The 13478-nt window shown below is 49.5% G+C and overlaps 1 protein-coding gene across 1 annotated transcript in view; it reads left to right on the top strand.

Moving 5' to 3' along the window:
* Positions 1 to 13478, top strand: part of LOC142301899 (CD5 antigen-like) — a 52640-nt gene that overhangs the window by 22036 nt on the left and 17126 nt on the right. The window contains exon 4 of the mRNA XM_075342940.1: positions 12354 to 12464. Coding sequence (XP_075199055.1) covers positions 12354 to 12464 — 111 coding nt within the window. The remainder of the gene's footprint in view (positions 1 to 12353; positions 12465 to 13478) is intronic.

Below are 13478 nucleotides of genomic sequence, written 5' to 3'. Positions count from 1 at the left end.
CTGTTGTCACCACGGACGCGAGCCTGTCAGGTTGGGGAGCGGTTTTTCTCCACCACAGGGCTCAGGGAACCTGGACTCCGATAGAGTCATCCCTTCAGATCAATATTCTGGAGATAAGAGCAGTGTATCTAGCCCTATTGGCTTTTCATCGGTGGCTGGAGGGCAGGCAGATCCGTATCCAGTCGGACAACGCCACTGCCGTCGCATACATCAACCACCAAGGCGGCACTCGCAGTCGTCAAGCCTTCCAGGAAGTCCGACGGATTCTGCAGTGGGTGGAGGCAACAGCCTCCACCATCTCCGCAGTTCACATCCCGGGCGTAGAAAACTGGGAAGCAGATTTTCTCAGTCGTCAGGGCATGGACGCGGGGGAATGGTCTCTGCACCCAGACGTGTTTCGAGAGATCTGTCGCCGCTGGGGAACGCCGGACGTCGATCTCATGGCGTCACGGCACAACAACAAAGTCCCGGCATTCATGGCACGGTCTCAGGATCACAGAGCTCTGGCGGCGGACGCGTTAGTTCAGGATTGGTCGCAGTTTCGACTGCCTTATGTGTTTCCTCCTCTGGCGATGCTGCCCAGAGTGCTACGCAAGATCAGGTCGGACTGCCGTCGCGCCATTCTCGTCGCTCCAGACTGGCCGAGGCGGTCGTGGTACCTGGATCTGTGGCATCTCACGGTGGGTCAACCGTGGGCGCTTCCAGACCGTCCAGACTTGCTGTCACAAGGCCCGTTTTTCCATCTGAATTCTGTGGCCCTCAACCTGACTGTGTGGCCATTGAGTCCTGGCTCCTAGCGTCTTCAGGGTTATCTCAGGATGTCATTGCCACCATGAGACAGGCCAGGAAGCCTACGTCCGCCAAGATCTATTATAGGTCTTGGCAAATCTTCCTATCCTGGTGCGCTAATAACGGTTTTCCTCCATGGCCGTTTGCCTTACCCACTTTTCTTTCATTCCTTCAATCCGGATTGGACAAGGGTTTGTCACTCGGCTCTCTCAAGGGCCAAGTATCGGCGCTCTCCGTGTTTTTTTCAAAAGCGTCTAGCCAGGCTTCTTCAGGTCCGCACGTTCCTGCAGGGAGTTTGCCACATAGTCCCACCTTACAAGCGTCCGCTGGAACACTGGGATCTTAACAGGGTGCTAACGGCTCTTCAGAAAGCACCTTTCGAGCCGCTGCGGGATGTCTCTCTATCACGTCTTTCGCAGAAGGCGGCCTTCCTAGTGGCAGTCACATCACTTCGGAGAGTGTCTGAGCTAGCAGCGCTGTCATGCAAAGCCCCCTTCCTGGTGCTTCACCAGGATAAGGTGGTTCTGCGTCCGGTCCCGGAATTTCTCCCTAAGGTGGTATCCCCTTTTCATCTCAATCAGGATATCTCCTTGCCTTCATTTTGCCCTAATCCAATTCACCAGTGTGAAAAGGATTTGCACTCTTTGGATCTTGTGAGAGCACTCCGGCTCTACGTGTCTCACACGGCGCCCCTGCGTCGTTCAGATGCGCTCTTTGTCCTTGTCACTGGCCAGCGTAAGGGCAGGCTTCCAAGTCAACCTTGGCTCGGTGGATCAAGGAACCGATTCTCGAAGCCTACCGTTCTTCTGGGCTTCCGCTTCCTTCAGGGCTGACAGCCCATTCTACCAGAGCCGTGGGTGCGTCCTGGGCATTGCGGCACCGGGCTACGGCTCAGCAGGTGTGTCAGGCAGCGACGTGGTCTAGTCTGCACACTTTCACGAAACACTATCAAGTGCATACCTATACTTCGGCAGACGCCAGTCTAGGTAGGCGAGTCCTTCAGGCGGCGGTTGCCCACCTGTAAGAGAAGGGGCCGTTTTTCGGCTCTTTTTTATTGAGGTATTCTTTTACCCACCCAGGGACTGCTCTTGGACGTCCCAATTGTCTGGGTCTCCCAATGGAGCGACAAAGAAGAAGGGAATTTTGTTTACTTACCGTAAATTCCTTTTCTTCTAGCTCCTATTGGGAGACCCAGCACCCGCCCCTGTACCCTTCGGGCTGGTTGTTCTTTTGTGTACACATGTTGTTCATGTTGAATTGTTCTTTTGGTTCATGGTTTTCAGTTCTCCGAACATCCTTCGGATTGCATTTACCCTAGACCAATTTATAAGTTTTCTCCTTCCTGCTTTTGCACCAAAACTGAGGAGCCCGTGATCCACGGGAGGGTGTATAGGCAGAGGGGAGGGGTTACACTTTTTAAAGTGTAATACTTTGTGTGGCCTCCGGAGGCAGAAGCTATACACCCAATTGTCTGGGTCTCCCAATAGGAGCTAGAAGAAAAGGAATTTACGGTAAGTAAACAAAATTCCCTTCTTTGCGACCTGTACCTCTTGTGGGGCTATGTTACCTGCGGGTTCCACCTACCCTCACTGTGAGCAATGCTCGACCCCTGTTTCACTTGCTCAGCCGGAGCCTCGGTCACTAGTGGACCCCTCGGCTCATGTAGACCCCCCTGCTCCCCCTGTCCAGGCGGCAGGGACAGAGTTCTCCTCTTTTGCTGAGAAACTCTCTGAGTCACTTTCACAATCCATGGCTCAGTCTATGGACAAATGGTCTGCCAAGCTGCTAGAAGCTTTGCAGTCCAGACCGGTCCTTACACAGGCCCCGGCCCCTGTTGGATCGTCACCTCCAGGCCCCTCTCGGTCCGAGCCGCAGCACGCTCCCAGGTTGGGCCCTAGGTCCCACGCGGAGGACTCCTGCCAGGACCACAGTCCTAGACAGGCTAAGCGGGCTCGCTGGGAATCTTCCCCGACTTCTTCACGCTGCTCGGGTTCCCAGCTTGAGGACTCTCTGGAGGACGAGGCGGACGTCGCAGCTCAGGGTTCTGACCCTGACGTCGCCCTTAACCTTGATACACCTGAGGGGGACGCATTAGTGAATGATCTTATCTCGTCCATCAACCAGGTGTTGGATCTCTCTCCCCCGCCTCCTACTGTGGAGGAGTCGGCGTCTCAGCAGGACAAACACCAGTTTCGGTTCCCCAAACGTACACGTAGTGCGTTCTTCGATCACTCTAACTTCAGAGACGCTGTCCAGAAGCCCAGAGCAGTCCCGGACAAGCGCTTTACTAAGCGCCTCACTGACACGCGTTACCCCTTCCCCGCTGAAGTCGTTAAGGGGTGGGCTCAATGTCCCAAGGTGGATACTCCAGTCTCTAGATTGGCGGCTAGATCTGTGGTATCGGTCGCAGATGGCTCATCGCTCAAGGATGCCCCTGACAGGCAGATAGAGCTCCTAATGAAATCCATCTATGAGGCCACGGGCGCATCTTTTGCCCCGGCCTTTGCAGCCGTGTGGGCACTCCAAGCTATCTCAGCTTGTCTGGCTGAGATTAATGCTGTCACACGTAATTCTGCTCCGCAAGTTGCGTCTTTGACTTCTCAAGCGTCAGCTTTTTCTTCCTACGCCATGAACGCAGTCCTAGACTCGGCTAGCCGTACAGCTGTGGCATCCGCTAACTCTGTGGCAGTCCGCAGGGCCATGTGGCTGCGCGAATGGAAGGCAGACTCGGCCTCCAAGAGGTTCTTAACCGGTTTGCCGTTTTCTGGTGAACGCTTGTTTGGCGAACGATTGGATGAGATTATTAAGGAATCCAAGGGAAAGGACTCCTCCTTACCCCAGTCCAAACCTAAGAGACCTCAACAACGGAAAATACAATCGAGGTTTCGGTCCTTTCGTCCCTCCGCCAAGCCCCAATCCTCTTCGTCCAGCAGGCAGGAGAAAGGCCAGAGGAACTCCTATGCGTGGCGGTCCAAGTCACGCCCCCAAAAGGCCGCAGGAGGCACTGCCTCCAAGGCGGCCTCCTCATGACTCTCGGCATCCCCTAACCGCATCCTCGGTCGGTGGCAGGCTCTCCCGCTTTGGCGACGCCTGGTGGCCACATGTTCAAGACCGATGGGTGAGAAACATTCTGTCTCACGGTTACAGGATAGAGTTCAGCTCCCGTCCTGCGGCTCGTTTCTTCAGAACCTCTCCGCCCCCCGCTCAGGCCGACGCACTTTTTCAGGCGGTGGACGCTCTGAAGACAGAAGGAGTTGTGACCCCCGTTCCCCTTCAGGAACGTGGTCGCGGCTTTTACTCCAACTTGTTCGTGGTGCCAAAAAAGGACGGATCATTCCGTCCCATTCTGGACCTCAAACTGCTCAACAGACACGTGAGAACCAGACGGTTTCGGATGGAATCTCTCCGCTCGGTCATCGCCTCGATGTCACAAGGAGACTTCCTAGCATCGATCAACATCAAAGATGCTTATCTCCACGTGCCGATCGCACCCGAACATCAACGCTTCTTGCGTTTCGCCATCAGGGACGAACACCTTCAGTTCGTGGCATTGCCTTTCGGCCTGGCGACAGCCCCACGGGTTTTCACCAAAGTCATGGCATCCGTCGTGGCGGTCCTACACTCTGAGGGCCACTCGGTGATTCCCTACCTAGACGATCTCCTAGTCAGGGCCCCTTCTCGGGTGGCGTGTCAACACAGCCTTACAGTCGCTCTGACGACTCTACAGCAGTTCGGGTGGATCATCAACTTCCCGAAATCCAAGTTGACACCGACCCAATCACTGACTTACCTCGGGATGGAGTTTCATACACAGTCAGCGGTAGTCAAGCTACCGCGGGACAAACAGCTTTCTCTGCAGGCAGGGGTGCAATCACTTCTTCGGAGTCAGTCACACCCCTTAAGGCGCCTCATGCACTTCCTGGGGAAGATGGTGGCAGCGATGGAGGCAGTGCCGTTCGCGCAATTCCATCTACGGCAGCTCCAATGGGACATTCTCCGCAAATGGGACAGGAGGTCGGCTTCCCTCGACAGGAACGTCTCTCTTTCCCTTGCAACCAAGACGTCACTTCAGTGGTGGCTCCTTCCCAATTCTCTATCGCAGGGAAAATCCTTCCTACCCCCAACCTGGGCTGTGGTCACCACGGACGCGAGCCTGTCAGGGTGGGGAGCGGTTTTTCTCCACCACAGGGCTCAGGGAACCTGGACTCCGATAGAGTCTTCCCTTCAGATCAATGTTCTGGAAATAAGGGCAGTGTATCTAGCCCTATTGGCTTTTCAGCGGTGGCTGGAGGGCAGGCAGATCCGTATCCAGTCGGACAACACCACTGCCGTCGCATACATCAACCACCAAGGCGGCACTCGCAGTCGTCAAGCCTTCCAGGAAGTCCGGCGGATTCTGCAGTGGGTGGAAGCCACAGCCTCCACCATCTCCGCAGTTCACATCCCGGGCGTAGAAAACTGGGAAGCAGATTTTCTCAGTCGTCAGGGCATGGATGCGGGGGAATGGTCTCTGCACCCAGAAGTGTTTCGAGAGATCTGTCGCCGCTGGGGAACGCCGGACGTCGATCTCATGGCGTCACGGCACAACAACAAAGTCCCGGCATTCATGGCACGGTCTCAGGATCACAGAGCTCTGGCGGCGGACGCGTTAGTTCAGGACTGGTCGCAGTTCCGACTGCCTTATGTGTTTCCTCCTCTGGCAATGCTGCCCAGAGTGTTACGCAAGATCAGGTCCGACTGCCGTCGCGCCATTCTCGTCGCTCCAGACTGGCCGAGGCGGTCGTGGTACCCGGATCTGTGGCATCTCACGGTGGGTCAGCCGTGGGCGCTTCCAGACCGCCCAGACTTGCTGTCACAAGGGCCATTTTTCCATCTGAATTCTGTGGCCCTCAACCTGACTGTGTGGCCATTGAGTCCTGGCTCCTAGCGTCTTCAGGGTTATCTCAGGATGTCATTGCCAACATGAGACAGGCCAGGAAGCCAACGTCCGCCAAGATCTATTACAGGTCTTGGCAAATCTTCTTATCCTGGTGCTCTGATAACGGTTTCTCTCCATGGCCGTTTGCCTTACCCACTTTTCTTTCATTCCTCCAATCCGGAATGGACAAGGGTTTGTCACTCGGCTCTCTCAAGGGCCAAGTATCGGCGCTCTCCGTATTTTTTCAAAAGCGTCTAGCCAGGCTTCCGCAGGTCCGCACGTTCCTGCAGGGAGTTTGCCACATAGTCCCGCCTTACAAGCGTCCGCTGGAACCCTGGGATCTTAACAGGGTGCTAACGGCTCTTCAGAAACCACCTTTCGAGCTGCTGCGGGATGTCTCTTTATCACGTCTTTCGCAAAAGGTGGCCTTTCTAGTGGCAGTTACATCACTCCGGAGAGTGTCTGAGCTTGCAGAGCTATCATGCAAAGCCCCCTTCCTGGTGTTTCACCAGGATAAGGTGGTTCTGCGTCCGGTTCCGGAATTTCTCCCTAAGGTGGTATCTCCTTTTCATCTCAATCAGGATATCTCCTTGCCTTCATTTTGCCCTAATCCAATTCACCAATGTGAAAAGGATTTGCACTCTTTGGATCTGGTGAGAGCACTCCGGCTCTATGTGTCTCGCACGGCGCCCCTGCGTCGTTCAGATGCGCTCTTTGTCCTTGTCGCTGGCCAGCGTAAGGGTTCACAGGCTTCCAAGTCAACCTTGGCTCGGTGGATCAAGGAACCGATTCTCGAAGCCTACCGTTCTTCTGGGCTTCCGCTTCCTTCAGGGCTGACAGCCCATTCTACCAGAGCCGTGGGTGCGTCCTGGGCATTGCGGCACCGGGCTACGGCTCAGCAGGTGTGTCAGGCAGCGACGTGGTCTAGTCTGCACACTTTCACGAAACACTATCAAGTGCATACCTATACTTCGGCAGACGCCAGTCTAGGTAGGCGAGTCCTTCAGGCGGCGGTTGCCCACCTGTAAGAGAAGGGGCGTTTCGGCTCTTTTTATTGAGGTATTCTTTTACCCACCCAGGGACTGCTTTTGGACGTCCCAATTGTCTGGGTCTCCCAATGGAGCGACAAAGAAGAAGGGAATTTTGTTTACTTACCGTAAATTCCTTTTCTTCTAGCTCCTATTGGGAGACCCAGCACCCGCCCCTGTTCCCTTCGGGCTGGTTGTTCTTTGGTGTACACATGTTGTTCATGTTGATTTGTTCTTTTGGTTCATGGTTCAGTTCTCCGAACATCCTTCGGATTGAATTTACCCTAGACCAATTCATAAGTCTTCTCCTTCCTGCTTTTGCACCAAAACTGAGGAGCCCGTGATCCACGGGAGGGTGTATAGGCAGAGGGGAGGGGTTACACTTTTTAAAGTGTAGTGCTTTGTGTGGCCTCCGGAGGCAGAAGCTATACACCCCAATTGTCTGGGTCTCCCAATAGGAGCTAGAAGAAAAGGAATTTACGGTAAGTAAATAAAATTCCCTTCTTTGACAGTGTGAGTCTGTGCCGGGTGATGCAAAACGAGACTCGCGCGAGATACACGCAAGGCACTCGCATATGTGACACCGGCTTTAAACCTGTGCCGTCAGGGTGTGTGTCATCCCATGTGGCCATAGGCGTGCCTGCGACATAATCGCAGGGAGCTGATGTGTTGCCATGCAGCCGGGGGTCTGCAGGTGACCTATGTGTCTGTCACTAAGATTCTCCTGTGAACGGCAGCTTGTGGCCGTTGTTCCTAGAAGTGCTGATGCACTGCTATGTATTGCATGGGCGATCAGATATACAGGTAAGAGTTAAAAAGGTTTTTAGAAATATTAAGAAAATGCAAGTAAAAATGAAACAAAAAAAAAATTAAACCTCCCCCAGATGTTGTTTTTTTTATCTCATCATTGAAAAAAAATTAATCTGTTTGGTTAACAGCGTAACAAAAAATAATCAAAATGCCAGAATTACGGTTTTTAAATTTTTTTTCACCACTTAAATAAAACAAACTATACGTGTTTAGTATCTGTGTAACCGTACTGACCTGGAGGATCATATTGTCAGGACAATTTAACCATATAGTGAACATGGCATATAAAAAACCCCACAGAAAACAATTAAGGAATTACACCTTTTTTCACTTTCAATTTCTTTCCTCCGTTTTCTGTACACTATGTGGTCGAATGAATTACCGTATTTTTCGCTTTATAAGACGCACTTTTGTTCCCCCAAATTTTGGGGGAAAGTACGGGGTGCATCTTATAATCCGAATATACGGGATGGGGTGTATGTGTACATATGTGTATATATAAATATATATATACTGCAGGGTCCGCTCTGGAGAGGTTCTGGGGGCTGGTGAAGCTGCGGGTGGGAGCCTTTGATCTCCTGCTCCCGCTCATATAATATGCACTGCCACTGTCCATCACCGTGGTGCTGAAACCGCACCGCGGCGATGGGCTGGGGGAGCGGCGCATATTATATCTGCCTGCGCCCTCCTTTGATGACACATGCCCCCCCGTGTTAGATATGGCCCCCATGCTGCTGCACATAGTAAAATAAAACACTCTTTACTCACCTCCTCCAGCGCTGATCTCCCGATGTCTCTGCTGCTGTTTGTGATCAGGCACGCAGAGATGATATCACTCTGCTGTGCCGATCACATGACCGGCCGAGAACCAGGAAGTGGAGGAAGCCGGAGCTAACAAGCACGGAGGGAGACACGAGGAGGGACAGCGCTGAGAAGGTAAGGAAAGAGTGTTTTATTTTACTAAAAGCAGCAGCCTGGGGGCGATATCTAACACAGGGTGATGTGTGCAAGCCACAGGGGGCCGTGTGCAGCAATAGTGGGCCATGTGCCAGCCACAGAGGGCCGTGTGCAGCAATAGTGGGCCGTGTGCCAGCCACAGGGGGCCGTGTGCAGCAATCGTGGGCGTGTGCCAGCCACAGGGGGCCGTGTGCAGCAATAATGGGCCGTGTGCCAGCCACAGTGGGCCGTGTGCCAGCCACAGGGGACCGTGTGCCAGCCATAGGGGACATGTGGCATCACTGGGGGACGTGTGCCAGCACAAGGGGGCTATATTCAATATGAGGTGGCCATATCCAGATTAAGGGGGCTAATTTTAGGATGGGGGGGCTATGAGAGACCTATACCCTATATGATTTGTTATACGGACACTGGCATTATAAGACGGACCCCATTTATTAAAAAATTCTCTATTCTTTCACCAAATTTGGGGGTGCGTCTTATAATCAGGTGCGTCTTATAAAGCGAAAAATACAGTATGTAATTCAAAGGCACAGCTAGTCCCACAAAAACCCAGACTTATAGGGCTATGTGGACAGAAAAAGTAAAATTTATGGCTCTTGGAAGAAGGGGAGGAAAAAAATGAAAAAAGGCAAAATCGCCCGGGGTTGAAGGGATTACGAATGGCAAAGCTAAGAATTCTTGATTTGACAAGACATACTATTATTTTTATGTCACTTTTGTGTGAGAAATTGTATAATTTAATTATATGTGCATCAGGCTGAGGGGTATATTGGTATAGTGCAGTTTCAGTATGAGGCAGAATTCAAACGTCCATATATCATGGTCAAAGCACAGACTGCAAAGCACAGACTGCAACGCACGGAATGGCCATCGTTTTCAATCCAGCAGGACTGTCCTGAATTTTGAGAGCTATCCCACTGTCTCACTGGAGGTTAAGGTTATGACCCGACTTCATCTGTATCTGTCTTCTCAGGATACAAATACAGCTGAAAATAATGGTGGAGCAAGGAACCATCTGCTCCTTCTCCACCATTCAGTCTACGCACAGACTGGAGATTCTGCCAGGATCCTCTGTGGAGCTTGGAATCCATTGTGAGAAATCACAATACAAATGTTTTCCCATTTTTTTACATGACATTCAGTGCTTTCAGTCTGTGAGCAGAGACTGAATGTGTGGGAGAGATCCAATGACTAGGCAGTGTAGACGAGGTGCAGAACACATGCAAGGTGTGTGTTGATATAGCAGAGCTCTGTGTGTACACTGTGTGTGAGAACACTCACTGGCTCCACTAAGAGCAATATGTCTGTGTGGGCCTGTATAGTTAAGGGTGAGGTTAGGATACTGACTTGGCGTAAAATAAAAAATTGCTCTGCCTTTCTTTATAGTTGGGAGGTATGCAAATGCCTATGAGGCTGTCAAGTTCGGGAGACCCTGGGGTAATCTGTGCATGACGGTCCGGACTGTAAAACACGAATGGCTGAATTCAGCCTAAAGCCTCATTTAGACATTCATATATCTCAGTCTGAAACAGCGATCTAAGGACCGACTGCGAGTGTCTTAGCTAAAACTTAAGTCTCATGTATGCCTATATGTCCAGCGGTCAGTCTGAAAAATCACGGCCCATGATATATGAATGTCTTAGTTCATCCTTAAAAGAGGGCCAACCACCAGGATTTTCCTTTATAAACTAAAGCCAGGGCTATACTGGCGCTATCCTGCTGATTCTATACATACCTTTAGTTGTGAGATCGGATGTATACTTTCTGAAATACAGGCAAGTAAAGTTTGTGAAATGCACTGGTATTTGATTGATAGCAGCTACAGAATATCTATATGGGTGGGTTGGGTTTTGCTAGTTATTCCTGCCCCTGTCTAACTTTGCTTCCTCCCCCTGTCTCTGTTATTACAGGGGGAGAAAAGAAGGAGGAAGGACAGGCGAGAGGAAGGACAGGCAGCAGACAGGGGTGGGAATAACTAGCAAAACCCGACCCACCTATTAGATATTCTGTAGCTGCTATCAATCGCATTTCACAAACTTTACTTGCCTATATATCAGAAAGTATACATCCGATCTCACAACAAAAGGTATGTATAGAATCAGCATGATATCGTCAGTATAGCCCTGGCTTTCGTTTATAAAGGAAAATCCTGGTGGTCGGTAGTCTTTAAACTAAATTATTTTTGGCCTGTGTACTGTCAAATGTTATAGGCTGTGAAAATAAATGGAAGCATGCTGTAGTGTGGTCCGATTTACAGGCTAGACTAGTCCATATAAAGAACAGACGGTTCCTGCGCCCGTCCGCTATGTGGACAGGCGGAGGAGGCTGTACACCGAGCCAGTCAATTTCTAAATGTAGAAATCCAATAGAGAAAAAAGACCCCTAATAAAGGTATAAATCAAAATAGTCTTTATTTTTATTCAATATCACAAAAAAACATAATACATAATTAATACAGGTCGGTGGGGCAATAAAATTGATGGCAATGGTTCTCGGCAGCACAGGTCCTGTTTATACTGTTTACACCGTACAATGCACTGCCAAGAATGATGATCTTTTACATAATTTCACCCAGTTGGGTGATTGGCAGCCTGTTTACACAGCAAAACAACAATGAGACCAGTATTTTTCACAACGTTCATGCAAGATTGTCTTGCAGTGTGTCTCTTAACTGGATTCTACATCAGTTAAAACACAAACTAGTATCCGAGATGACGAATCTAGAATGTGTTAGTGGGACACAATGAAAGACTTGAGCTACCGCTAATCTTAGGGGTATTAATCAGTGGCTCAAGCACTGCTCAAAAACCTCTTCTCTTCCATGCAACGTTTCCCCAGATCTTGTCAGGAAAAAGTACATCCGAACAACCACCAGGTGGCGCACATGAAAGCAGCACTGTATATTGCATTGAAGGGGTTGTCCACTGTTAGACACTTTCTTAACCAGAACATTCAGTATTACATCATATCAGACGTATGAAAGATGCAATACAAAATTGCTGCTGAGATCAGTGGATGCTGATTGGCTGCAGCCGTCACTTGTGCTATTAAGAAAGGGATTGTCCAGTAGTGGACAATCCCTTTAAGGAGTTCTGTTGCCCACAGCTCAATCAAAATAGTTGAGTGAAAAATATCACTATGTGAGAAAAGAATGATGTAGGGGAAGAGACACTGGCTCCAGCGATGTGGGCTGTTTTGATAAAATCACTAATTTATCTGCTGCAGATCTAGCAGTTCTCTGAATACTGAGCCCTATATAACCCTGCCCACACCACTGATTGGCAGCTTTCTGTGTACACTGTGAATAGGCAGAAAGCTGACATTTGTGGAGGCAGTGTTATACAAAGGTCATGAATATTTAAGACTACTTGGCAGCAGGTTTACTAGTCATCTACTGATAATCTCCTGCTTATAAAACAATTATTTTATTAAAACTACACTAAGCAGCCCAGTAAGTGACAGATCACTGGAATCAGAATCTCCACCCCTACTTTATACTACTGTCAGATTACGTTGTGAAAATCTGCTGACAGGTTCCCTTTACTGCGTCTCTAGTAGCAGACCTGTACATAAAGTGCTTAATTTGCTTTTTTTAAAATATATATATATATATATATATATATATATATATATATATATATATATATATATATATATATATATATATATATATACATATATATATATATAACCTGAAAAATGTAGCAGCAAGTTGAAATTCATAGGAGGCAATTGTTTGCGTTTTATTTATTTTTTACAGTTGTGTAGATAGGTGCAATTCAAGTCAACACTATACATTTTTTTTCGTAATTTTATATTTATCTGTATTTTTTTTTCTATGAACACAGGAAACGAGTCCAGTGTGAATGAGTGCGAGAATGAAGGAGAAGCCGTGCAGGGTTGTGATCCGCAGAGCATCGCTGCCGTCTCCTGTAACCAGAATTTCAGCAATTTTACAGGTAACAGTAAGTGATCTTCTATAGGTTTTCCAACCCCATAGATATAAGTGCCATGTATGGACACTGTTAGGGCTGTCTTTAGGTGGTGCCACCAGACATCCATGACTTAAAGGAAACCTGTCACCAGATTTGGGGCCTATAAGCTGCGGCCACCGCCACCGGGCTCTTATATACAGCATTCTAACATGCTGTATATAGGAGCCTAGGCCGCTGTGTAGAACATAAAAAACATTTTATATACTTACCTAACGGTTGCGCTACGGTGGATTTGGGCCATATGGGTGTCTCCGTTGTCCGGTGCTGGCGCCTCCTCTTTCCGCCATCTTTGTCCTCCTTCTGAAGCCTGTGTGCATGGCGCATCCTATGTCATACACACTCGCCGGTCCCATGCAGGCGTACTGCAATACTTTGATTTGCCTTGCTCAGGACAGATCAAAGTGCGCCTGCGCAGGACCTCAATGCCGGCCTGTGTGTATGACGTAGTATGCGTCATACACACAGGCTTCAGAAGGAGTAAGACCAAGATGGCCGAAAGAGGAGGCGCCGGTCCCGGAGAACGGCGCCACCCATCTGACTGTTGTGCATCGGAGCGACCTTCTAGGTAAGTATTATAAAGTGATTTTTATGTTCTACACAGCGGCCTGGGCTCTTATACACAGCATGTTAGATTGATGTATATAAGAGCCCACTGGGGGTGGCCGCAGCTTATAGGTCCCAAATCTGGTGACAGGTTCCCTTTAAGCACACAAAGCTTACATCCCTCATCCAAGAATTGGTGCCCAAACCTACAGAAAAGCAGCAACACCAGAGCCCAGATTTATTGATTGGTTATTTAGGTGGCTATCTGGATAGTATATAGTGGTGATAATTGAGTTATGGTATGTTTATGTGTACACCACTTTGATTGTATTATTTGTGCACAGTATTCTATATCTTAAGAAAAGTATTGATCGAAATGCATAGGGAAAATCCACAAGTTATACCTGTGCGCTCAGCTTTGTTTTTTCTGGATAT

This window comes from Anomaloglossus baeobatrachus, chromosome 4 (genome assembly GCF_048569485.1).
Source record: "Anomaloglossus baeobatrachus isolate aAnoBae1 chromosome 4, aAnoBae1.hap1, whole genome shotgun sequence".
NCBI lineage: Eukaryota > Metazoa > Chordata > Amphibia > Anura > Aromobatidae > Anomaloglossus > Anomaloglossus baeobatrachus.
This window is presented reverse-complemented; position numbering and strand designations above follow the sequence as displayed.